Genomic DNA, 27,553 nt, shown 5'->3' with positions numbered 1-27,553 from the left:
ATTTTGTTAGAATATATAACAAATTGGACCGAGCTATATTTCTAACAAAAGACAAATCATTATTTCTTCTACATTTTCCACAACAAAAATTTTAAAAGAAATTCAAAAGACTTTGAAATAAGATTTAAATGTGATTCTAAAGCTTTTCTAGATTTGTCAGAATAATTTTTGGGAATTTTAATCGTAATAAGTTTGAAGAAATATTTCACAAATATTCTTTGTCGAAAAACAGAAGCTAAAATGAAGAATTCAATTAAAATGTATTTATTATTTACAATAAAAATAAAATAAAAATAATTTGAACATTGATTTAAATTGTCAGGAAAGAAGAGGAAGGAATTTAAAACGTAAAAAGGTATATGTGTTTGAAAATCATTTTTAAGGTTGTATTTTTTCTCTAAAATTGTCTTTCTGAAAGTTATAAGAAGCAAAGTAGTGAAGTGAAGTGAATTATATTTATATAGCGCTTTTCTCTAGGGACTCAAAGCGCTTTACATAGTGAAACCCAATATCTAAGTTACATTTAAACCAGTGTGGGTGGCACTGGGAGCATGTGGGTAAAGTGTCTTGCCCAAGGACACAACGGCAGTGACTGGGATGGCGGAAGCGGGAATCGAACCTGCAACCCTCAAGTTGCTGGCACGGCCACTCTACCAACCGAGCTACACCGTAAGTAAAAAAATAAATGATTTATTTAAACAAGTGAAGACCAAGTCTTTAAAATATTTTCTTGGATTTTCAAATTCTATTTGAATTTTGTCTCTCTTAGAATTAAAAATGTCGAGCAAAGCGAGACCAGCTTGCTAGTAAATAAATAAAATAAAAAAAATAGAGGCAGCTCACTGGTAAGTGCTGCTATCTGAGCTATTTTTAGAACAGGCCAGCGGGCGACTCATCTGGTCCTTACAGGCTACTTGGTGCCCACGGGCACCGCGTTGGTGACCCCTGCGATACACCATATATATGTGGATATTTTGCCTTAGCCTTGAATGAACACTTGATGCATATAATCACAGCAGTATGATGATTCTATGTGTCTACATTCAAACATTCTTCTTCATACTGCATTCATATATGCTACTTTTAAACTCTCATGCAGAGAGGGAAAGCACAACCATAAGTGTATTTATGAAACAGTTATCAAGCAGTGGCACAAACATTCAAGTCATTTCCAAAACCAGAAAGTGCAAGATTGTCAGAGACATTTTAAAACAAGCTACTAGTGCACTTTTGTGCATGATGTTACTAAGATGACATATCAAAACAACACTAAATTAAAAGTGCACTTTTTGTACAGAACGCCGCTACAATAATTTAAAACAAATAAAGTGCACTTTTGTGCATGGCCTCCTAACCTTGTCTTCCCCTCCAATTTCCTGCCTGACACTGGTGATTGTGCGTCGTTCATTCCTTTTGTGTACAAGTAAGCACACAGCCACACCCACGCCCACGTGACAGTCACCTCCATCCATATGGGCCCATTGTGCAGGTGTACCTAATGATTGGAGTGCCGGCAGTGCTGCGTTATTAATAATTTAGCCCATCTGTGGAGGACGTGAGTTTTGTGTGCGTGCGTGTGTGTGTACTATTTTTGTGTCCCAGCTGCGTAACCTTGGTGGTCAAAGTCTGGACCCACCCCAGGTATATGTAAGGACTGAGTGTACACATTAACTGTATGTGTGGTGTAAGTCCCATAGCTTATTGTTAGACCTGCACGTGGTAGAAAATAGAAATCCATCGATACGTTGGGTCGTCAAGGTCTGCATCGTGTTTTACAGGAACAACCCAAGCAATTTAGACCTCTCAGTGAGACGTCTTTGAAGTTCTCACATTAATAATACATACCGTTTTAATGTCCGGAATTCAATGCAGTCATATAACACACCTCAGCCGAGGCACTCAACTGACTCAAGGCCATTCGGGACTTTGTTCAGGTAGGGAACCCGTTGAAAGGTTACGAGTTGGACCACAAGTTTCACCACAGTCCTGTCGAATATGTGACATAAAACGCATTGCAGGTCCCCAGTGCGTCTCATGATTGACACTCTTAATGTATTTTATTATTATGGACAAAAAGTCCTTCAAAATGTCCTTAGAAATTAGTGACATTGGGGTTCTACTGACTTTAAATGCTTTATTTATTTATTGCTGCATTTTTTTAGCTAAACCGCAAAGATGGGTGCAGTGTTAACTGCCAGCTGGCAGTAGTTGGAGGAACTCATTTATAACTAAAAGGTGCGAATTAGAATATCTTTGAAAAGTTTTCTGCAGTTCAACTCGAAAAAGTGTACCGTATGTATGGTGCGGATGGTGTTCTGCTGACCTCGACTGCGGATGTTGTGGATCGGTGGAAGGAATACTTCGAAGACCTCCTCAATCCCACCAACACATCTTCTTAAGAGGAAGCAGTGCCTGGGGAATCTGTGGTGGGCTCTCCTATTTCTGGGGCTGAGGTTGCTGAGGTAGTTAAAAAAGCTCCTTGGTGGCAAGGCCCCGGGGGGTGGATGAGATCCGCCCAGAGTTCCTTAAGGCTCTGGATGCTGTGGGGCTGTCTTGGTTGACAAGACTCTGCAGCATCGTGTGGACATCGGGGGCGGTACCTCTGGATTGGCAGATCGCGATGGTGGTCCCTCTCTTTGAGAAGGGGGACCGGAGGGTGTGTCCCAACTATCGTGGGATCACACTCCTCAGCCTTCCCGCTAAGGTCTATTCAGGTGTAGTGGAGAGGATGCTACGCCGGATAGTCGAACCTCGGATCCAGGAGAAACAGTGTGGTTTTTGTCCTGGTCGTGGAACTGTGGACCAGTTCTATACTCTCGGCAGGGTCCTTGAGGGTGCATGGGAGTTTGCCCAACCAGTCTACATGTGCTTTGTAGACCGTGTACCCTGGGAAGTCCTGTGGGGAGGGCTCAGAGAGTATGGGGTGTCGGACTGTCTGATTGTGGCGGTCCGCTCCCTGTATGATCAGTGTCAGAGCTTGGTCCGCATTAACGGCAGTAAGTCGCACACGTTTCCAGTGAGGGTTGGACTGCGCCAAGGCTGCCTTGTCACCCATTCTGTTCATAACTTTTATGGACAGAATTTCTAGGCGCTGTCAAGACGTTGAGGGGTTCCGGTTTGGTGGCCGCGGTATTAGGTCGCTGCTTTTTGCAGATGATGTGGTCCTGATGGCTTAATCTGGCCAGGATCTTCAGCTCTCACTGGATCGGTTTGCAGCCGAGTGTGAAGCGACTGGAATGAGAATCAGCACCGCCAAGTTCGAGTCCATGGTTCTCGCCCGGAAAAGGGTGGAGTGCCATCTCCGGTTTGGGGAGGAGATCTTGCCCCAAGTGGAGGAGTTCAAGTACCTCGGAGTCTTGTTCGCGAGTGAGGAAAGAGTGGATGGTGAGATCGACAGGCGGATCGGTGTGGCGTCTTCAGTAATGCGGACGCTGTACCTATCCGTTGTGGTGAAGAAGGAGCTGAGCCGGAAGACAAAGCTCTCAATTTACCGGTCGATCCACGTTTCCATCCTCACCTGTGGTCATGAGCTTTGGGTCATGACCGAAAGGACAAGATCACGGGTACAAGCAGCCCAAATGAGTTTCCAGGTCTCTCCCTTAGAGAGGGTGAGAAGCTCTGTCATTCGGGAGGAACTCAAAGTAAAGCCGCTGCTCCTCCACATGGAGAGGAGCCAGATGAGGTGGTTCGGGCATTTGCTCAGGATGCCACCCAAACGGCTCCCTCAGGGAGATGTTTAGGGCACGTCCGACCGGCAGCAGGCCACGGGGAAGACCCAGGACACATTGGGAATACTATGTCTCCCGGCTGGCCTGGGAACGCCTCGGGATCCCCCGGGAGGAGCCGGACCAAGTGGCTGGGGAGAGGGAAGTCTGGGCTTTCTTGCTTTGGCTGCTGCCCCCGCGACTCGACCTCGGATAAGCGGAAGAAGATAGATAGATGGATGCCATCAATTTTCCGTACCTTTGTGTGTGTTCGTGTGCTAATAAACATTAATTTGTCTGATAATATTTGTACTTATTTAATATTTAACAGTGAGCTGATAATGATAACAATTATGTCCAGTTTTTATATCTTAATTTCCAATTTGCAAGTTTTATATAGTAGACTTTGCATGCGGTTGCAATTCCAAGGATGGATGGATGGATGGATGGATGGATGGATGGATGGATGGATGGTTTGTGCTCTAATCAGCAAATCAACTCTCAAAACTTCCTGAGCCTTTAATTGGTCTGAATTTAACTCATAAAAAATACTTTTGCACCTTTTTTGAGAAGCTTCTGCATTACAAAGGTTGGGCAACGTTTGAATTTGAACGATTACAGTTCCGATTGTGATTACTGGTTTCTATTTCGGCTCCCAACGATTCCGGATTCTGATTCTTAAACAGACAAAAGTCCTCATAAAAGGTTGCTTGGTTTAAATGAGTTATTTTTTGGAAATGTCCCCTTTATTGAATAGACAAAAATGCCCACTTTAAAAAAGAAATAAGACAGAAAATGTAAAAATATACGTTACTTACCTAACCAGGAACAATATTCACAGACCGGTCGTTCTGACTGATAAAAATATCTCAAACAAGAATGAGACTATTATAGAACAGTCTCTGGTTTATTTATATACTTAGTTTTTCTCTTCTCTGCCATGTTTTGGTGTTCATGTTATTGCGATATCGTGTGAAGTGCTTACCTTGAAAACCTCATGAAAAACATTTAAATGTATTCTTTATGTGTTGACTGTCTGATGCTGATATTTGGGTTGACCCACCGTATCAGCAGCAACACTTGTATCATTTGTTTGCTGCCTCCAAGACACCTCATTTATTGTTTTACTTCCCTGATTCTGACTGGTCTAAGCACAGGTGTCAAACTCTCATCATCCGCCACATCATTTCATGTGGCCCGCAAAAGCCTGGAAATAATATGTGTCACTACGGCATTTCATCTTTCTTGAGTAATATAAAAATGTAATACATGCAATTACAGTTCTTAACTTGATATTTTTTGATACAACAAGCTATTCCAACCTTTTTGTTGCCATTGAAGCCCTTTTTTAAATTACAAACCCTGTTTCCATATGAGTTGGGAAATTGCGTTGGATGTAAATATAAACGGAATACAATGATTTGCTAATCTTTTTCAACCCATATTCAGTTGAATATGCTACAAAGACAACGTATTTGCTGTTCAAACTGATAAACATTTTTTTTTTGCAAATAATCATTAACTTTGGATTTTAATGCCAGCAACACGTGACAAAGAAGTTGGGAAAGGTGGCAATAAATACTGATAAAGTTGAGGAATGCTCATCAAACACTTATTTGGAACATCCCACAGGTGTGCAGGCTAATTGGGGACGCCCTTGCTTATTTCAGCAAGACAATTCCAAGCCACATTCAGCACGTGTTACAACAGCGTGGCTTCGTAAAAAAGAGCGCGGGTACTTTCCTGGCCCGCCTGCAGTCCAGACGTGTCCATCTATCCATTTTCTACCACTTATTCCCTTGTGGGGTCGCGGGGGGCGCTGGCGCCTATCTCAGCTACAATCGGGCGGAAGGCAGGGTACACCCTGGACAAGTCGCCACCTCGTCGCAGGGCCAACACAGATAGACAGACAACATTCACACTCACATTCACACACTAGGGCCAATTTAGTGTTGCCAATCAACCTATCCCCAGGTGCATGCCTGTGGAAGTGGGAGGAAGCCGGAGTACCCGGAGGGAACCCACGCATTCACGGGGAGAACATGCAAACTCCACACAGAAAGATCCCGAGCCTGGATTTGAACCCAGGACTGCAGGAACTTTGTATTGTGAGGCAGACGCACTAACCCTTCCTCCACCGTGAAGCCCAGTCCAGACGTGTCTGCCCTCGAAAATGTGTGGCGCATTATGAAACGTAAAATACGACAGCGAAGACCCCGGACTGTTGAACGACTGAAGCTCTACATAAAACAAGAATGGGGAATAATTCCACTTTCAAAGCTTCAACAATTACTTTCCTCAGTTCCCAAACATTTATTGAGTGTTGTTAAAAGAAAAGGTGATGTAACACAGTGGTGAACATGCCCATTCCCAAATACTTTGGCACGTGTTGCAGCCATGAAATTCTAGGTTAATTATTATTTGCAAAAAAAAAAAAATTAAGTTTATGAGTTTGAACATCAAATATCTTGTCTTTGTAGTGCATTCAATTGAATATGAGTTGAAAAGGATTTGCAAATCATTGTATTCCGTTTATATTTACATCTAACACAATTTCCCAACTCATATGGAAACGGGGTTTTGTAAATTACACACTAGCCAAACTAAAAAAAAAAACTGTCATTTTGACTTCTGATTCCAGATTTTCCATCAGTTTTTTGGTAAACAATGATAATAGTCCAATGACGAGGCAATTGTGTAATAGTTAGTGCCTCCAGGAAGAAGAAATTAATAAAGAAAATAAGGAAACCATATCAGACCTGTTTTGACAGGTCGTGGCAGACGTGGCCCTCTGAAGGCTTCCATGGCTGCGCTGTGGTCCATGGTGGAAATGAGTTTGACACCCCTGGGTTAGTGGAACAAGGCCATTGCTGCGTGTCAAATACAGGGCACTCTAATTTCCACACTATATATCCTGAAAGTGTTCTATATTCGTCAAGCACCCTCCTTGCAAAGTTAAGCCAAACTTTTCAGTGCTTCGGAACACTGACCGTGATTGTTATTGTCCTGAGTCCTGCTGCTTCTTCTGTATAGGCACTGTTTATTTCCTCTTACTTCTGGTCCGGCATCGAAACTAAGAACCAAAACCAAACAACTTGAGCAATTCCCTTGTGGATCAATAAAGTTTGTCTAAGTCTAAGAATCGGAATGTTGGTAGTAGTTGCCATAGTTCAGGGGTGTCCAAAGTGCGGCCCGGGGGCCATTTGTGGACCGCAGGTCATTTTTTACTGGCCCCACGGCACATTTTAAAAATACTATGGAAAAAAATTTAAAGTGGTATAAAAGAGCAAACAGGTGAAATTTAACAAGAACATGTTGCAATGTTTACTCTAATAACACAAAGCTGCCATGCAGGCTGTTTCGTTCTTTAAAAAAAAATAAAAATAGTCAATCAAAATCAGTTATGAATTATTGACCAATTCAAGGCTCCAATTACGTCACAAGAAATATTCCACTTTGAGATATTTTTTGGGGCAAATGTCGGATATTTTGTGTTTGCCATGTAAAAAACTGAGCTCTTTTTTTTTAAAGGATGGCCGAAGACGAACAAACAAAAAACATAAACGACTTAAAAACTTATAATTGACGGATGGATCTGAAGTTGATCTCTAAACCCTTTGTGTTAAAAGTAAACATCCATCCATTTTCTACCGCTTATTCCCTTTCGGGGTCATGGGGGGCGCTGGCGCCTATCTCAGCTACAATCGGGCGAAAGGCAGGGTACACCCTGGACAAGTCGCCACCTCATCGCAGGGCCAACACAGATAGACAGACAACATTCACACTCACATTCACACACTAGGGCCAATTTAGTGTTGCCAATCAACCTATCCCCAGGTGCATGTCTTTGGAAGTGGGAGGAAGCCGGAGTACCCGGAGGGAACCCACGCATTCACGGGGAGAACATGCAAACTCCACACAGAAGGATCCCGATTCTGGGTTTGGAACCAGGACTGCAGGAACTTCGTATTGTGAGGCAGACGCACTAACCCCTCTGCCACCGTGAAGCCCTCATCTAATAATAAAAATTATTATTATTATTCCGAAAGTAAACAGTAAAAAAAAAAAAAATCTGAATTTATTTTTTAACACTTTAATGAGTAGGACCTTTTTGGATCAGTGTGTTTTGTTTTTAAATGTCATTGCACAAAAAAAATATAGTGAATTAAAATCAATGGTGTTATGAGTTGTTGACCTTTTTACGGCTTCAATTATTATATAATCTCAAATATTCTACTTAAAAATGTTATTTGGGGGGAAAAAAACTCAATATTTTGTTTTTTTCCCATAAAAAACATGGTTTTCTTTGACAAAAAGAGCATACAACTTTAATCTTTAAAAACGTCATATTGACAGATAGACATAATGTTGATCTAGAGATTTAAAACTTGAATAATAATTAAAATAATAATACTGAATAATGACACATTTTTAACATTTAATTTTTTTTACCAAAACCCTTTGGGGTTCCCGGGATAAAGCCTGAGTGGAGGCTTAAATGTAGTGAAGTGAATTATATATTTATATAGCGCTTTTTCTCCAGTGACTCAAAGCACTTTACATAGTGACACCCAATATCTAAGTTACATTTAAACCAGTGTGGTAATGTATATTTTTTATTCATATATTGCATTGGTTTTTAAAATAAATGGTGGCAGAGGGGTTAGTGCGTCTGCCTCACAATACGAAGTTCCTGCAGTCCTGGGTTCAAATCCAGGCTCGGGATCTTTCTGTGTGGAGTTTGCATGTTCTCCCCGTGAATGCGTGGGTTCCCTCCGGGTACTCCGGCTTCCTCCCACTTCCAAAGACATGCACCTGGGGATAGGTTGATTGGCAACACTAAATTGGCCCTAGTGTGTGAATGTGAGTGTGAATGTTGTCTGTCTATCTGTGTTGGCCCTGCGATGAGTTGGCGACTTGTCCAGGGTGTACCCCGCCTTCCGCCCGATTGTAGCTGAGATAGGCGCCAGCGCCCCCCGCGACCCCGAAAGGGAATAAGCGGTAGAAAATGGATGGGCCCCCGCTTGCTTTGATTTTTAAGTGTACGGCCCTCAGTGGAAAAAGTTTGGCACCCCTGCCATAGATGCCTAATGCCCAACCTTAATGACAAGTCCATTTTAAAAAAATTGAATGAGCTAATGACAACGTAGCTCTCGTTTAAGACATGGTCATGTCCAAACAAGTGTATTGCACAACACATCAGCAACAGAACCAATGTTGTAATTGCTGTAGTAGCAAACTGATGAAATTCATTGTTAACATTACAATTACGGATCAGTTCCTCTCACATTTGAATCGATACAGTATCAATTCCTGGTAGCCGGGTATCAATACTGGTTCTTAACTGTATTAATTTTCCTTTCTTTTGAGTGTATTCGTGTGCCAAGAAACGTTAATTTGTCTGATAATATTTTTATTTATTTAATATTTAACAGTGAGCTGATAATGATAACAATGCTGTGCAGTTTTTATATCTTAAATTCCAATTTGCAAGTAATATATTGTAGACTTTGCATGCAAATGCAATTCCAGGACATAATTGGCAATAGTATATAGGCTACTGTGTGTTGTGTAGTCAGGAAGCAGTCTTTTCCATTTACGTGTTTATATGTTAAGTATTGTACTTATTACACATCTGTTGTTTGATTGTAATGTGCATGTTAATTGTAGTTTTTATAATAAAATTAGGGGTTGTTGGAATCACCATGTAAAATTGCAAATGCTAATCGGCAGCCTGTCTATGGCAAATCCAATGTAAATTAGCATCAAGCTTGTGCATTTTTAAAAGTGGAGCTTAACTGTACGTTTAAGTGTTTTCTATCAGGTATGCATGTTCTATTGGAATAGAGTTGAGGTGGGGTATATTGTAGCGTCCCGGAAGAGTTTGTACTGCAACGGATTCTGGGTATTTGTTCCGTTGTGTTACGGTGCGGATGTTTTCCCGAAATGTGTTTGTCATTCTTGTTTGGTGTGGGTTCACAGTGTGGCGCATATTTGTTACAGTGTTAAAGTTGTTTATACGGCCACCCTCACGGTGACCTGTATGGCCGTTGACCAATAATGCCTTGCATTCACTTGTGTGTGTGTGTGTGTGTGTGTGTGTGTGTGTGTGTGTGTGTGTGTGTGTGTGTGTGTGTGTGTGTGTGTGTGTGTGTGTGTGTGTGTGAAAAGCCGTAGATATTATGTGACGCAAAGGCAGTCCTAATGAAACCCACTACTACCGACCACGCAGTCTGATAGTTTATACAGCAATGATGAAGTCTTAACATTGCAACACATGCCAATACAGCTGGTTAAGTTTACTAAATTGCAATTTTAAATTTCGCGCGTAAGTATCCTGCTAAAACGTTGCGGTATGATGACGCGTGCATGTAACGTCACGCATTGTAGAGGACATTTTGTTCCAGCACCGTTCACAGCTATAAGTTATCTGTTTTTATTGCATAATTCCACAGTATTATGGACATCTGTGTTGATGAATCTTTTGCAATTTGTTCAATGAATTATGGAGACGTCAGAGAAGAAAGCTGTAGGGGGGAAGCGGTGTATTGCAGCCGCTTTAGCAACACAAACACAGCCGGTGTTTCATTGTTTACATTCCCGAAAGATGACTGTGAAGCTTTACTATGGAACAGAGCGGTCAAGTGAACACGGTTCCCTACCACATGCCAGCCAGCAGGTTTCGGTGAGAAATTGGTGGTAATAAGTCGGCTCTTATCGTAGCTTGCGTCGTTCCTCCTGCACCTGTCAAAGAAGCAGCTGCGGACTCTCTTGCCTCCTCCCACCGGCCGCCCCCGACCGTCGGATGCTTCCACCGTGGAGGAGGGAAAATAAAATAAAAAAATCTCAGCCCGGACCCACCGGCTGCCTTCGCCTCGTCGAAAAACGTGCCTTCCCTCTGAGACACTGGTGGTCACCACACCCGTGGCCACACCCCTCAGGCTTTTTTCCCCCCTGCTGTGCCAAATTCCGTAAACAAAAGTTCCAGGTTTACGCCACTTCCTTGCCGCATACTATTGCTATTGGATTGGACCACACACACTAAGTACAGTGTATTATGCAGCGATCATTTCGAAAGATCGTGTTTCGAAGAGCGTCCCTTGCGAAGGGCAGAGATGGGCATCGCCACCACCCGTCGACTGGTACTGAAGAAAGGTGCGGGGCCGACCCTCAGGTTGTACAGGTACGACCATATAATCTCACTAAAACACTAGTAACCCAATAAGGGATTTTCAAGAATTATCCTAGTAAATTTGTCTAATAACATCTGAATCGCTCCCACTGTATAGCCTTTGTTTTTGTTTTTTTTCTAGTCCTTTACTCTCACTTTCCTCATCCACGAATCTTTCATCCTCGCTCAAATTAATGGGGAAATCGTTGCTTTCTCGGTCCGAATCACTCTCGCTGCTGGTGGCCATGATTGTAAACAGTGTTCAGATGTGAGGAGCTCCACAACCCGTGACGTCACGCGCACATCGTCTGCTACTTCCGGTACAGGCAAGGCTTTTTTATTAGCGACCAAAAGTTGCGAACCTTATCGTCGATGTTATCTACTAAATCCTTTCAACAAAAATATGGCAATATCGCAAAATGATCAAGTATGAGACATAGAATGGACCTGCTATCCCCTTTTAAATAAGAAAATCTCATTTCAGTAGGCCTTCAACACCAAATATTTTTTGACTCAGCGCTAATTAGTGACCTAAGCAGTTATTTGATTCTGTGGACACCGCACTCGGCGACCACGTTTGGAATCGGAGCATTTACGGTATTCAGTTAATTGCATTTTATTTTTGTTTCTTTTCCCATTTAGGGAAGTCCCACTTGGCCATCGTGCAGAAGGTGAACAACGAGGGCGACGGGGATCCTTTCTACGAGGTGTTGGGCTTGGTCACGCTGGAGGACGTGATCGAGGAGATCATCAAATCAGAGATTCTGGATGAGTCAGACCAATTCAGTGAGTGCATAATCCAAATGTGCACCCACGTTTGTGGCCCCTGAACTGTCATGATGACGCCGTTTGTCCATCACTCTTTCCGCTGCTCAGCTGACAATCGTACGAGGAAGAAGGTGGCACCTAACAAGAACAAGAGGGACTTCTCGGCTTTCAAGCACGAGAGCGAGTCCAAGGTCAAGGTCTCTCCGCAGCTGCTGCTGGCCGCCCATCGCTTCCTGGCTACAGGTGGGAAATACACTACATGAATGTATGGAGGCTTTCTTGGGGCGGTATAGCTCGGTTGGTAGACCGGCCGTGCCAGCAACTTGATGGTTCCAGGTTCGATTTCCGCTTCTGCCATCCGAGTCACTGCCGTTGTGTCCCTGACCCGCCTGCTCCTAGTGCCACCCACACTGCTTTAAATCTCACTTAGATATTGGCTTTCACTATGTAAAGCGCTTTGAGTCACTAGAGAAAAGCGCTATATAAATATAATTCACTTCTTCCTACACGGAGGAATAATACAGGAAAAACTAAATCTGATAATAGGTGACAATTATTCATTCAACAGCAGGTGCATGTGTGCCAATTTCAACATTGAGCAATTTAAATTGTATTTATTGATCGTTAAACATTCCTTCATCTGCATCATTCATTTGTCATATGTTTTCTGTATTTTTTTACTTTCTTTATTTTAGGGACCGATGACCCTTTGGGACAGAGGACCCTAGTGTATTTCTAAAGTTTTTATTATTCTTTATTATTCCACTGCCTCTTTGAGCTGTAATTTGACCCCCTTAACATGCTTCAAAACTCACCAAATTTGACACACACATCAGGACTGGTGAAAATTGCCATCTAATAAAAAACCAATCCCCAAAACTCAAAATTGCGCTCTAGAGCCCCCTAGGAAAAAACACAGACAAAACCGTTTGTAACTTCCGTTAGGAATGTCGTAGAGACATGAAACGAAAACCTCTTTGTAGGTCTGACTTAGACCTAGATTTCATACACTAACATCCTTCAGCAAAAATCAACACAAAGTTGGCAAAAACCCCTTCAAAACAAAAGTTTCCTAAAAATGTAATTTTTGCCTCTTTGAGCTGTAATTTGACCCCCTTAAAACTCTTCAAAACTCACCAAACTGGACACACACATCAGGACTGGTGAAAATTCCGATCTAATAAAAAAAAAAACAAAAAAAAAAACAACAATACTCAAAATTGCGCTCTAGCGCCCCCTAGGAATAAAACACAGACAAAACTGCTTTTGGGAAGAAAACACAGATAAAACTGCTTGTAACTTCTGGTAGGAATGTCATAGAGACATGGAAACCTCCATGTAGGTCTCACTTAAACCTTTATTTCATTCATTGACATCCTTCCGCAAAAATCAACAGGAAGTTGGCAATTACCCCTTCAAAACAAAATCTTTGTAAAAACCTGTCACCTTTTTTCAAACTATCTCCCCTGAGCGCATTTGTTGTGTCTGCTTCAAACTAGCACAGGAAAGAGATTGAACCCTTCTAATTAAAAGTTGATTAAAGAGTTTTTCTAAGTGCTCCGGTTTTGATATTACAAGCCTTCAAAGAACCGCTGCGCTGACGCTGCTGTGTAGATGCCGTCTCAAGATGGCCGTTTAAAAGCAGGAGGCACCAGCATGACACACAATGCAGAGAAGGTACGTACTGTGCAGGTAAAGATATGTGACTGGGTGACAGAAAGAAACACCAGTGTGACCCCAGGATGCAGAGAAGGTAGGTAACGTGCAGGTAAAGATATGTGACTGGGTGACAGAAAGAAACAACAGTGTGACCCCAGGATGCAGAGAAGGTAGGTAATGTGCAGGTAAAGATATGTTGTCTGCGTGATGGCAGGAAGCACCAGCGTGTATGGGTGAAAGAAAGAAGCACCAGTATGACCCCAGGATGCAGGGAAGGTAGGTAATATGCAGGTAAAGATATCTTGAATGGGTAAAGGCAGGAAACGCCAGCAAGAGTCGGCAGCTTTAATTTATGGTTATTCTGTCTATTTGTTTTATTTAAGTATCCATTCTTTCATCTCCCTGTTATTAGAAATCAAACGTGAAAGTGAACAAACTATCAGTTATTGCTGAAACATAGAGATAAGATGTATTATTAAATTGTAAATGGTTGTACTTGTATAGCGCCTTTCTACCCCTTTTGTAAGGAACCCAAAGCGCTTTGACACTATTTCCACATTCACCCATTCACACACACATTCACACACTGATGGCGGGAGCTGCCATGAAAGGCGCTAACCAGGCGCCATCAGGAGCAAGAGTGAAGTGTCTTTCCCAAGTACACAACGGACGTCTCTAGGATGGTAGAAGGTGGGGATTGAACCAGGAACCCTTAGATTGCTGGCACGGCCACTCTCCCAACTTCGCCACGTCGAAAATAAATGAGCTCTGCTTCTTTCTGCTCCTTTTCTTCCATGTTGAATTGTGCAAGTAAACATGTGATGTTCCTTAATTAAACTTTGTTCCGCATATTCAACATGAATAAAACAATGACCATGACCAATAAATCGTATTTACTGGACTATAAGGTGCACTGGCATATATGCGGCACCCATTAAATCTCAGAAGAAAAAAACTATTGTTCCATATAATAGGCGCACCTGACTATGAGCCTCAGATATATATGTTGTGATTGAGTTATTTACACTGAAATATTCTGATTTGCATACCTTAATTGTTTTCGAACGGTGTCTGTAACAAGGTAGAAAATCGGCTGATCCAGCAAAACAGAAATTATCGTCATGGTTAGCTCTCCAATCAGCTAAACAGACTCAATAACTCCACGTTTTGGTGAATTTATCAAGGACTTTGTGAAACTGAAACAATACCGGGAAAAAAATGGCATTGTGAGTTAAAAAAAACTAACATCTTAGAGTATTAGCTCATGCTAACGACGCTCGCGAATTTGTACAAAAGCCAAAAGCAGTCAAGTTGTCACGTTGTGAAAATGGTAAATAAAAAGAGAATACAATGATTTGCAAATCCTGTTTAACTTGTTTTCAATTGACTGCAAAGACAAGATATTTCATATTGGAACTGAAAAACTTTTTTTTTTTTTTTTTTTTTTGCAAATATCACCTCATTTGGAATTTACAGTCTGCAACATATTTTTTTTTTTTAAGCTGGCACAAGTGGCAAAACAGACTGAGAAACTGGGGGAATGCTCATCAAATACCTATTTGGAACCTCCCACAGGTGAACAGGCTAATTGGGAAATGGTGGGTGACATGACTGGGTGTAAAAGCAGCTTCCATTTCACCATCTAGGTTCTGTAATATCATCAAAAGGTCCAGAGAATTTGGAGAAATGACTGCTCGTAACATTGAATGCCCGTGACTTTCGATCAGGCGGTATTACATCAAAAGCCGACCTCAGTGTGTAAAGGATATCACCACATGAGGTCAGGAACACTTCCGAAAACCACTGTCAGTAACTACAGTTGGTCGCTGTAAGTGTAAGTTAAAACTACTATGCAAATCCAAAGCCATTTATCAACAACACCCAGAAATCAACAACACCCAGAATCGCCGCCATCTTTGCTGGGTCCAAGCTAATCTAAGATTGGTATTCTCAGTTGCCAAACATGTACTGAGTGTTGATAAAAGGAAAGGTCATGTAACACAGTGGTAGAAATGTTCCTGTGACAACTTTTTTGCAATGTGCTGCTGCCATTAAAGTCTAAGTTAATGATTAGTTTCTCTGTTCAAACATTTAATATCTTGTTTATTCAATTGAATATAAGTTGAAACGGATTTGTAATGATTGTATTGTTTTTATTTACCATTTACACAACGTGCCAGCTTTCCCTGGTTTTGGGTTTTGTATTACGATAGCGTGTACAAATATGCATGAAAACACTACTACAGACATTCATTGAAACTTTTATGAGTAGATTGCACAGTACAGTACATATTCCGTACAATTGCCCACTAAATGATAACAACCCAAAAAGTTTTTCAACTTGTTTAAGTCAGGGTCCACGTTAATCAATTCATGGTAGACCATGGTACGTCATACATGGGACAGTTTGGCAAGTATAAACAGTTTTAGGTGTACTGTAAAACTTACAAACGTTGCTCGGAATGATTCATGAAGAATGCGTAAGAGTCGAAATGCTGTGGACGGCTGGCTGGAAGATGAACTTGGCACTCTGGTTGGAAAAACAAAAATAATTAAAGCTGCAAGCAGCGATGGACGGGACCGCTTTGGCTGCTGCCCCCGTGACCCAAGCCCAGATAAGCAGTAGAAGATGGATGGATGGATTATTACACAGAGAAAAAGTTGTATACACATGTGTTATACATCAGTCTCATAGTAATAAAAGTTGTAAAGTGGCTTGGGCATTTTATAAGGACGCCTTAGTGCCGCCATTTTAAGACTCTAATGCATGGTGAATGTATTGCAGTTGTTGTATTGAAGCGGGAATTGCAAACTTCCTATTGATTTTAGTTGGGGGCGGTTAGTGTATGAAATATAGGTCTCAGTGAGACCTATATTGAGGTTTTTGTTTCATGTGTGTATGACAGTCCTACAATTTTGCCTGAGCAGAAAGCCGCTTTTTTGTGACAACAGCAGCAGCGCAATGGTTCTTTGCGGGATCTTAAAATCCAAACCGGGGTAGTAATTAAAACTCTTTCCCTAACTTTTAATCAGAAGGGTTCAATCTCTATTCTGTGCTTATTTGAAGCCGAAACGACAAATGGCCTCAGAGGCGATAATATTTGAAAAAAAGCAACATTTTTTAGCCAACTTTTGTATTGAACTGGGAATAGCAAACTTCCAGTGGATGAAATATAGGTCTAACTGAGACCTACGTAGTGGTTTTTGTTTCATGTCTCTATGACATTTCTATCGGAAGTTACAAGCAGTTTTGTCTGTTTTTTCCTAGGGGGCGCTAGAGCGCAATTTTGAGTTTTGGGTTTTGGTTTTTTGATTAGATCACCATTTTCACCAGTCCTGATGTGTGTGTGTTAAATTTGGTGAGTTATGAAGCATGTTAAGGGGGTCAAATTACAGCTCAAAGAGGCGGTGGTATAATAATAATAAAACCTTAGAAATACAATAGGGTCCTCTGTCCCAAAGGGACATTCGGTCCCTAATAATAATAATAAAACCTTGGAAATTCAATAGGGTCCTCCCTAAAAATTGCACTATCCGTGAATGGAAAGACACATGCAGTGATTGTCTTGGTCCATAAAATGGTGCCATAGCACAAACAACAAAACACTTTTTTAGACTATTTTTACATGGCTGTTATGGGAGAAAAATCCTTAAAATAGCCGCACCGTCTTATAAGCCGCATGGTTCAAAGCGTAAGTAAAAAGTAGCGGGTTATAGTCTGGAATGTACAGTAGTCAAATGCAGGTACTCTTATGTACTGAGCCTCATTTTGATTTTGGTCCTCGGCGCAGGTTTCCGCCCCACCGAGTAACACTCAAGTTTATTTGACCTGCAAAACCTATTTCCATTAAAGGTTTCTGCCTGCCTGTCTGAGCACGCGACAACGCTCGCATGACGTAGCGCTCAATGTCAACATGTGTCTCAGCACGTTTTCTATTTACTCCGCAACGTGTTGCGTTACTTCCTTGACGTCGTACGGGTGCTTAAGAAAAACTGGCAAAGAATGTAAAAGATGAAAGGAGCAGCAGGAACTTAAGAGTGGCTGCGTTGGCCGAGCCCGTGATTTAATACGTCAACCCAAAGGAAAGAAGTGTGTTTGCTTTGAAAAGGTGATGGATTCAGTCACACCAGTGTGTGTGTGTGTGTGTGTGTGTGTGTGTGTGTGTGTGTGTGTGGACACACTTGTGTTTGCAAGGCAGACTGGTTCTTTGTTGGCAGGCCGGGGTGTGGTCCAAGGAACTTGTAGCCCCGCCTTATTGCAACAGCCCAGCCCGTTGTCCTGCTGCCTTGAACCGTGTTTGCGTTAGATAAGTTAGTCATGACGTGTGGCAGCACTCACATGTTTCCAAGATTATGGCTTCAATGAATCTATGACAGGGGTCGGTAACCCGCGGCTTCGGAGCCGCATGCGGCTCTTTAGCGCCGCCCTAGTGGCTCTCTGGAGCTTTTTTAAAAATATATGAAAAATGGAAATAGGGAAAAAAATATATTTTTTGTTTTAATTTGGTTTCTGTAGGAGGACAAACATGACAAAAGCACACTGTTTATATTAAACATGCTTCACTGATTCGAGTTATTGGCGAGTGCCGTTTTGTCCTACTAACTTTGGCGGTCCTTGAACTCACCCTAGTTCGTTTACATGCATAACTTTCTCTGACTTTCTCAGACGTGATTTATGCCACTTCTTTTTCTGTCTGACTTTGTCCACCAAACTTATAAGGTTGCGCATTAATGCACAAAGGTGAGTTTTGTTTATGTTATTGACTTATGTAGAGTGCTAATCAGACATATTTGGTCTTTGCTTGACTGTAAGCTAATCGATGCTAAAATGCTATTTAGGCTAGCTATATGTACATATTGCATCATTATGCCTCATTTGTAGCTATATTTGCGCTCATTTCGTTTCCTTTAAGTCCTCATAATTCAATTTATATCTCATGACATACCTTAGAAATACAATAGGGTAATACAACTTTTAAATTTTTGCGGCTCCAGACAGATTTGTTTTTGTATTTTTAGTCCAATATGGCTCTTTCAACATTTTGGGTTGCCGACCCCTGGAGATCAATTACTTTCTGTCCGTTTTTTTTTCATGCCCTACCCGCCTGAGAGACTATTGACAACTTGAGAATATCTTTATTCTTTATATGCCAAAATAGGTAACTAGCAATTGATTAAATCAGGGGTGTACAAAGTGCAGCCCGGGGGCCATTTGCAGCCCGCAGGTAATTTTTTAACGACCCCAAAGCACATTTTAAAAATACGATAGAAACATTTTTAAAACGTAAAAAGTGATATAAAAGAGCAAATGGGTGAAATGTAACAAGAAAATGTTGCAATGTTTAGTCTAAAAACACAAAGCTGCCATGCAGGCTGTTTCTTTCTTTAAAAAATAATAATGAATCAAAATCAATGTCATTATGAATTATTGACCTATTCAAGGCTGCAAATACGTCACGTAAAATTTTCCACTTTGAGATATTTTTGGGGGAAAATGTTGCATATTTTGTGTTTGCCATATAAAAAACTGAGCTGTTTTTTAAAGAAGGGCCTAAAATGAACAAACAAAAAACATAAACAACAATAAAACTTATAATTGATCTTAAGTTGATCTTGAGATTATTGTGTTAAAAGTAAACATTAAAAAAAATTAGAATTGATTTACTAACACTTTAATGAGTAGGACCCTTTTGGATCCCCAATAATTTTAGTGTGATTTGTTTTTATGTGTCATTGCTCAAAAAAATAATAACTGACCAAAATCAATGGTGTTATGAATTATTGACCTTTTAAATGCTCCAATTATTATATAATCTCAAATATTCCGCTTAAAAAAACTATTGGGTGGATTATTGCATATTTTGTGATTTTTTCAATTAAAAAAAAAAGGTTTTTTTTGTGACAAAAAGAGCATACAACTTAAATCTTTAAAATCATTATATTGACAGATAGACCTAATGTAGATCTAGATATTTAAAACTTGAATAATAATAAAAATAATAATACTGAATAATGACACATTTTTAATATTTTTTTGGCCAAAACCCTTTGGGGTCCTTGAGACCAAGCCTGAGTGGAGGCCTAAATGTATATTTTTTATACATACAATATATTGGATTGTTTTTTAAAATAAAAAATATCAAAATGGCCCCCGCTTGCTTAGATTTTTCAGTGTGTGGCCCTCAGTGGATAAAGTTTGGACACCCCTGGATTAAATGAAGAGTTTATCATACTTTTTTATACAGTGCATCCGGAAAGTATTCACAGCGCTTCACTTTTTGCACTTTATGAGACAGCCTCATTAGGGATTCCATTCATTTTTGTTTCCAAAACTCTCCACACAATAATGGCCCGACAAAAGACATTTCTAAGTAAAAGGTTTACCAAAAATGCACCTGAAAGACTTTGAGACCATAAGGCAACAACATTCTTTGCTCTGATGACACAAATTAGAACTCTGTAGCGTGAATTAATGAACGTGGACCCCTACTTAAACAAGTTGAAAAACTTATTGGGGTGTTACCATTTAGTGGTCAATTGTAGTCAATAATAGTGTGAGAGTCCAGTCCATAGTGGATCTAACATAATAGTGTGATGATTCAGTCCATATTGAATCTAACATAATAGTGTGAGAGTCCAGTCCATAGTGGATCTAACATAATAGTGTGAGAGTCCAGTCCATAGTGGATCTAACATAATAGTGAGAGTCCAGTCCATAGTGGATCTAACATAATATTGTGAGAGTCCAGTCCATAGTGGATCTAACATAATAGTGTGAGAGTCCAGTCAATAGTGGAACTAACATAATAGTGAGAGTCTAGTCCATAGTGGATCTAACATAATTGTGTGAGAGTCCAGTCCATAGTGGATCTAACATAATAGTGAGAGTCCAGTCCATAGTGGATCTAACATAATTGTGAGGGTACAGTCCATAGTGGATGTAGTTAATAGTGAGAGTCCAGTCCATAGTGGATCCAACATAATAGTGAGAGTCCAGTCCATAGTGGGGCCAGCAGGAAACCATCCCGAGCGGAGACAGGTCAGCAGCGCAAAGATGTCCCCAACCAATGCACAGGCGAGCGGTCCAATGGCAGGAACTGGGAGATCTGGATAGAGGGAAAGATGAATGCAGCAATGTATGTAGACATCCAGGATGAAAGCCAATATTTCCCAACCAACCAGATGGTGCTGCAAAGAAAAATAGTTGAGACTGCCCAAAAGTAGGTATGCCAAGCTCGTGGCATGATATTTAAAAATACTTGAAGCTGTAATTGCTGCCAAAGGTGCATCAACAGAGGCTGTGAATACTTATATACATGTGATTATTATTGTTTTTTTTTTTCACTTTGTCATTATGGGGTATTTTGTGTAGAATCCGGTGGACTAAACTGAACTTATTTTATTTTGGAATAAGGCTGGAAGATGTAGAAATGTGGAAAAAGTGAAGTGCTGTAAATTGATTGATTGATTGATTGATTGATACTTTTATTAGTAGATTGCACAGTACAGTACATATTCCGTACAATTGACCACTAAATGGTAACACCCGAATAAGTTTTTCAACTTGTTTAAGTCGGGGTCCACGTTAATCAATTCATGGTAAATAATAGAGAAGTCCAATAATATCGGACTGCCGATATTATTGGCCGATAAATGTTTTAAAATGTAATATTGGAAATTATCGGTATTGGTTTCAAAAAGTTAAATGTATGACTTTTTAAAACACCGCTGTACGGAGTGGTACACGGATGTAGGGAGAAGTACAGAGCGGCATAAACTTTAAAGGCATTGCCTTAGTGTACCACCTACATCTGCGGTCCTCTCCAAGGTTTTTCATTGTCCTCTCACTGGGTTAAGTTTTTCCTTGCCCTGATGTGGGATCTGAACCGAGGATGTCGTTGTGGCTTGTGCAGCCCTTTGAGACACTCGTGATTTATGGCTATATAATTAAACATTAATTGATTGATCATTTGTTTTTAAAACGGTTACAAAAAAGTGGGACCCCAAAAATGTACTGTTGGACCCCATTTTTTATGACTTAATGGGGTCCCCGGTACCCCATTTTGAAAATTTATTCGCGCCAACACTGGGTGTATAATAAGGCATCGCGCTTGTCCAATCATGTTGATGCTTTATGTTTACTGTAAGATTGTCTTTGGTCTCATGACAAAAATACCTGTGCTTAAAATTCTATGGTAATTTTTTTCCCCGACCATGCACACTTTTAAATCTTTGCAAACTTGCTCTAAGCTGTGATTCCAAACACCGTATTTCCTTGAATTGCCGCCGGGGCGCTAATTAATTTAAAACCTCTTCTCACTCCGGCTTTTACCAAAGGCAAGCTTGCACTAATTACTTTAAAACCTCTTCTAACTCCAAAGGCATGTGGTAAATTTAGGCCTCCGCTTATAAATTTGAGTGTTATGTAAGGATACCATCATGAAAAGCACATTTAATAAAAACAACGTTATTATGTTCTTACCTTTACTTATAAATGAAGTCCATGCGCAGCTCCTTCCGATCAAAAGCATCGATAACTTGTTTATAGAAGTCTTCCTTATCTTTCTTCAGTTTTAAAAGTCTCTCTGTCTCGATGGAGATCTTCCTTTATTACCTCTTACTTCGATTGAAAGTCCAGTTTAGAAAACTGTTTTATTTTAGATATGTAATCCTACATCTTAAAAGTGCAAGCAAGAGGAAATATTAAATGATCGCTGCTCACTCTTGCTGCTTGTTGTCACTTCTTCTGCAGGCGAGTAGTCGCAAGAAAGATCACTAGCGCCCTCTACCACCAGGAGGCGGGAGTCATTTAATGACTCATACTTGACACACGCAGCTACGGTATATTAATAATGTATAGCTGCTTACTGTTCTTTTTAGCATATTCAATAGCTTGGACCTTAAATCCTACTGAATAGCTCTTAATCTTCTTCCCTTTATGCAATTTCAAATGATTGAAATCAGCCTCCTCCATTTTGAAAATGATGACAGGTGAAGTGTCACTCGTGACGTGACGAGTTTGACCCGGCGGAAATTGTAGGCATATGCTAATTATTTTGCGAAATTAGTTTGACCCGGCGGAAATTCTAGACATGCGCTAACAAAAATCATATTTTGCGAAACGAGTTTGACCCGGCAGTAATTCTAGGCAGGTGCATACTATATACCCGGCGGCATTTCAAGGAAATACGGTAAGCAGAGTAAAATGTATTTACTTATTTATTGCAACCGATCATGTTTTGTCTTTCTACCCCGTCAATATGGTCTGATAGTAGAAGTTGTATTTGACAACACCAACCAGTTTTATTCTGTTTTGTGTAGAGGTGGCCTTCTTCAACCCGACACAGATCTCAGAGAAGGTCCTGCTGCGAATCCTTCGCCACCCTGACGTGATCCAGGAGATCAAGTTCAACGAGAGCGAAAAGTGCTCGCCGCATCACTACGTCTACCAGAGGGGCAAGCACGTCGACTACTTCATCCTCATCCTGCAGGTAAGTCGGCATCACGGCCGCACTCTACCAGTTTTTTGTTCAATACCATGTGTCAAAAATGTCTCCTGTGCCACAAAAGTATCGATCATTTTCATTATAAAGGGACAGATTGCCTCCCTTGCAGCTATTTAGTTGTTTCCCCCTAAGTCTGAGTGGTAGAAAAGCGGCCATAAAACAGAAATATAATGGTAGCTCTGATCAGCTCAACTGCGTCTCAAATTTCCACTTGTATTACAAAATCCCAAGTTGTTGTTGGTTCTCATGCCATTCACCAAATTATTGTTTAGGTTCCCATATTAGTTACGCCGTATTTTAAGTCTTTTATAACATCAACATTCAGGAAAACAAAACCTTCTCAGTTCTAATGGTTTTGTTTTCCAGCTGAGTGTAGGTGGAGAAGGCCAGCCAGGATGTACACAGCTGTTGCCCCTCATGGGGAGCACAGTCGGGGCCTGGGGGGGGCGGTCACGGTTCTGTAAAGAACACTTATTCATCCCTGTTGGGGAAGACGTTTACTGTGGGGGAAGAGAGGCGCACCATCATGTCATGATCACATTTCATTTACCTCTAATATACCATATTGCATCATATCTATTGTACCACAACACTGATCATATTTAATGCATTGTATTTAACATACCTATAATGTACCACATTTACATCACAATTCATACATTGTACTTCTAATATTTCATTTTAATGGTCTAATGTACCAAATAAATGGTCGGTGCACCTTTAATGTACAATATAATAGGTCGGTGCGTCTCTAATGTACCATATAAATGGTTTGTCCGTTTTGAATATACAAAGACGTGGTCTGTACGCCTCTTATGTACCATATAAATTGTCAGTGTGCCTCTAATGTACCATATAAACAGTTTGTGCGCCTATAATGTACCATATACATGGTATGTGTGTCTGTAATGTACAAACCCCGTTTCCATATGAGTTGGGAAAATGTGTTAGATGTAAATATAAACGGAATACAATGATTTGCAAATCCTTTTCAACCCATATTCAATTGAATGCACTACAAAGACAAGATATTTGATGTTCACACTCATAAACTTTTCTTTTTTTTGCAAATAATAATCAACTTAGAATTTCATGGCTGCAACAAGTGCCAAAGTAGTTGGGAAAGGACATGTTCACCACTGTGTTACATCACCTTTTCTTTTAACAACACTCAATAAACGTTTGGGAACTGAGGAAACTAATTGTTGAAGCTTTGAAAGTGGAATTCTTTCCCATTGTTGTTTTATGTAGAGCTTCAGTCGTTCAAAATTCCGGGGTCTCCGCTGTCGTATTTTACGCTTTATAATGCGCCACACATTTTCGATGGGAGACAGGTCTGGAACGGAGGCTGGCCAGGAAAGTACCCGCACTCTTTCTTTATATAGCCACGCTGTTGTATCATTTGTTTTGCTGAAATAAATGAATAATAAATGATGAATGGGTTGTACTTGTATAGCGCTTTTCTACCTTCAAGGTACTCAAAGCGCTTTGACACTACTTCCACATTTACCCATTCACACACACATTCACACACTAATGGAGGGAGCTGCCATGCAAGGCGCTAACCAACACCCATCAGGAGCAAGGGTGAAATGTCTTGCTCAGGGCACAACGGACGTGACGAGGTTGGTACTAGGTGGGGATTGAACCAGGGCCCCTCGGGTTGCGCACGGCCACTCTTCCACTGCGCCAAGCAGGGACGTCCATGATATCATTGCTTGGATGACAACATATGTTGCTCCAAAACCTGTATGGACCTTTCAGCATTAATGGTGCCTTCACAAATGTGTAAGTTACCCATGTCTTGGGCACTAATACACCCCCATACCATCACACATGCTGCCTTTTACACTTTGCGCCTATAACAATCCGAATGGTTATTTTCCTCTTTGTCCTGGTGGACACCAAGTCCTCTGTTTCCAAATATAATTTGAAATGTGGACTCGTCACACCACAGAACACCTTTCCACTTTACATCAGTCCATCTTAGGTGAGCTCGGGCCCAGCGAAGCCGGCGGCGTTTCAGGATACTTTGCACAGTACTGAATCTGCACTTTTAAAGGTTTTTAATGACTTGGGGCTTCACGGTGGCAGAGGGGTTAGTGCGTCTGCCTCACAATACGAAGTTCCTGCAGTCCTGGGTTCAAATCCAGGCTCGGGATCTTTCTGTGTGGAGTTTGCATGTTCTCCCCGTGAATGCGTGGGTTCCCTCCGGGTACTCCGGCTTCCTCCCACTTCCACAGGCATGCACCTGGGGATAGGTTGATTGGCAACACTAAATTGGCCCTAGTGTGTGAATGTGAGTGTGAATGTTGTCTGTCTATCTGTGTTGGCCCTGCGATGAGGTGGCGACTTGTCCAGGGTGTCCCCTGCCTTCCGCCCGATTGTAGCTGAGATAGGCGCCAGCGCCCCCCGCGACCCCGAAAGGGAATAAGCGGTAGAAAATGGATGGATGGATGGATGCTTTTAATGTCTGATTCTGGCAGCTCTGCCATTTTAGTGCTTTTAGATCTTACTGCTGCCTTTGACACAGTCGACCACTTAATTCTTTTAGACCGCCTGAGAGACTGTGTGGGTGTCAGGGGGACTGCGTTAGAGTGGTTCGGATCTTACCTGTCTGAGAGGTCCTTCTCTGTCAGGCTGGGGGACGCCACCTCTTCTTCTGCCCCGCTTTACTGTGGTGTCCCCCAGGGATCTATTTTAGGCCCCATCCTGTTCGCTCTTTATCTCTTCCCTCTTGGAGATATTTTTAAGAAACATGGAGTGTTTTATCACTTTTATGCAGATGACTGCCAAATGTATATGCCGATTTCAAAAGGCCACGGCCCCCTGACACCCCTTCTTAACTGTCTATGCGACGTCAAGGCTTGGTTATCCCAGAATTTTTTAATAATGAATGAAGGAAAAACGGAAATTTTAGTTTTTGGTCCGGCCCTCACTGACTTGGGACCCTTGCAAAATTATGTGCGTCCCAAAGTCACCAGCCTTGGCGTCAATATAGACAGCGATTTTAAACTAGACAAACAAGTCAATGGCGTCTTAAAATCGTGTTTTTATCACCTTTGTCTTTTAGTAAAGGTTAAACCGTTTTTATCTTTTAACCTTTTTGAACAAGTCGTGCATGCTTTTATTTCAAGTCGCCTGGACTACTGCAATGCACTTTATGCTGGCATTAGCCAAAAGGCTCTCTCCCGGTTGCAGTTAGTCCAGAATGCGGCAGCACGACTTTTAACAAGGGCCAGGAAACGCCAGCATATAACCCCAATCCTTGAGAGTTTGCACCGGCTCCCTGTTCATTTTAGAATTGATTTTAAAACATTGCTGTTTGTTTTTAAATCTTTACATGGACTGCCACCTCAATATATCTCGGACCTCATCCAAATTTACATTACTGCGCGTGCTCTGAGGTCCGAGAGCCATATCCAGCTCGTGGTGCCCAAGACCAGACTTAAGACCAGGGGAGACAGGGCCTTCTCTGTGGTCGGCCCTAAGCTCTGGAACACTCTGTCCCTCCATGTGCAAACGGCTTCCACAGTGGAGTGTTTTAAGTCTCGTCTTAAGACCCACTTTTATTCTTTGGCTTTTAACATTACGTGAGTTGTGTGGTCCTCTGTCCTTTGTTGTCCTCTGTGTTTTTTATACACTTTGATTTCTATTTAACTGTTTTAATTGATTTTGCCGTTTAAAATAGTTTTTAATCATATTTGTTTTATATTGTTTTTTTTTTATATTGGTTTTATATTTATTTATTTTTTGTTTTTATTCAGTCACTGGTGGAGCATAATATTGTTTTTTTTTATATTGTTTTTAACATACCTGTGCAGCACTTTGGAAACGTTATTGTTGTTTAAATGTGCTATATAAATAAAGTGGATTGGATTGATATTGTTGATAAATAGCTTTTGCTTTGCATAATAGAGTTTTAACTTGCACTTACAGATGTAGCGACCAACTGTAGTTACTGACAGTGGTTTTATGAAGTGTTCCTCAGCCATGTGGTGATATCGTTTACACACTGATGTCGGTTTTTGATGCAGTACCGCCTGAGGGATCAAAAGTCCGTAATATCATCGCTTACGTGCAGTGATTTCTCCAGATTCTCTGAACTTTTTGATGATTTTACGGACCGTAGATGGTAAAATCCCTAGATTCCTTGCAATAGCTCGTTGAGAAATGTTGTTCTAAAACTGTTCGACAATTTGCTTACAAAGTGGTGACCCTCACCCCATCCTTGTTTGTGAATGACTTAGTATTTCATGGAAGCTGCTTTTATACCCAATCATGGCACCCAACTGTTCCCAATTAGCCTGCACACCTGTGGGATGTTCCATATAAGTGTTTGACGAGCATTCCTCAACTTTATCAGTATTTATTGCCACCTTTCCCAACTTCTTTGTCACTTGTTGCTGGCATCAAATTCTAAAGTTAATGATTATTTGCAAAAAAAAAAATGTTCATCAGTTTGAACATCAAATATGTTGTCTTTGTAGCATATTCAGCTGAATATGGGTTGAAAATGATTTGCAAATCATTGTATTCCAATTATATTTACATCTAACACAATTTCCCAACTCATATGGAAACGGGGTTTGTACCATATAAATGGTCTGTGCATTTGTAATATACCATATAAATTGTCTGTTAGCCTCTAATGCAGGGGTCACTAACGCGGTGCCCTTTAAGGACCAGATGAGTCGCCCGCTGGCCTGTTCTAAAAATAGCTCAAATAGCAGCACTTACAAGAG

At 41.0% G+C, this 27,553-nt stretch overlaps 1 protein-coding gene across 4 annotated transcripts in view; it reads left to right on the top strand.

Moving 5' to 3' along the window:
• The window catches only part of LOC133555080 (metal transporter CNNM4-like), a 131,707-nt gene that overhangs the window by 44,421 nt on the left and 59,733 nt on the right, over positions 1 to 27,553 (top strand). For all 4 annotated transcript variants that reach the window (XM_061904565.1, XM_061904555.1, XM_061904549.1 and 1 more), the window contains exons 2-4: positions 11,518 to 11,661; positions 11,752 to 11,886; positions 22,624 to 22,793. In XM_061904565.1, coding sequence (XP_061760549.1) covers positions 11,518 to 11,661; positions 11,752 to 11,886; positions 22,624 to 22,793 — 449 coding nt within the window. The remainder of the gene's footprint in view (positions 1 to 11,517; positions 11,662 to 11,751; positions 11,887 to 22,623; positions 22,794 to 27,553) is intronic.

The sequence above is a fragment of the Nerophis ophidion genome, linkage group LG01 (genome assembly GCF_033978795.1).
Source record: "Nerophis ophidion isolate RoL-2023_Sa linkage group LG01, RoL_Noph_v1.0, whole genome shotgun sequence".
In the NCBI taxonomy this organism is placed as follows: Eukaryota; Metazoa; Chordata; class Actinopteri; order Syngnathiformes; family Syngnathidae; genus Nerophis; species Nerophis ophidion.
This window is presented reverse-complemented; position numbering and strand designations above follow the sequence as displayed.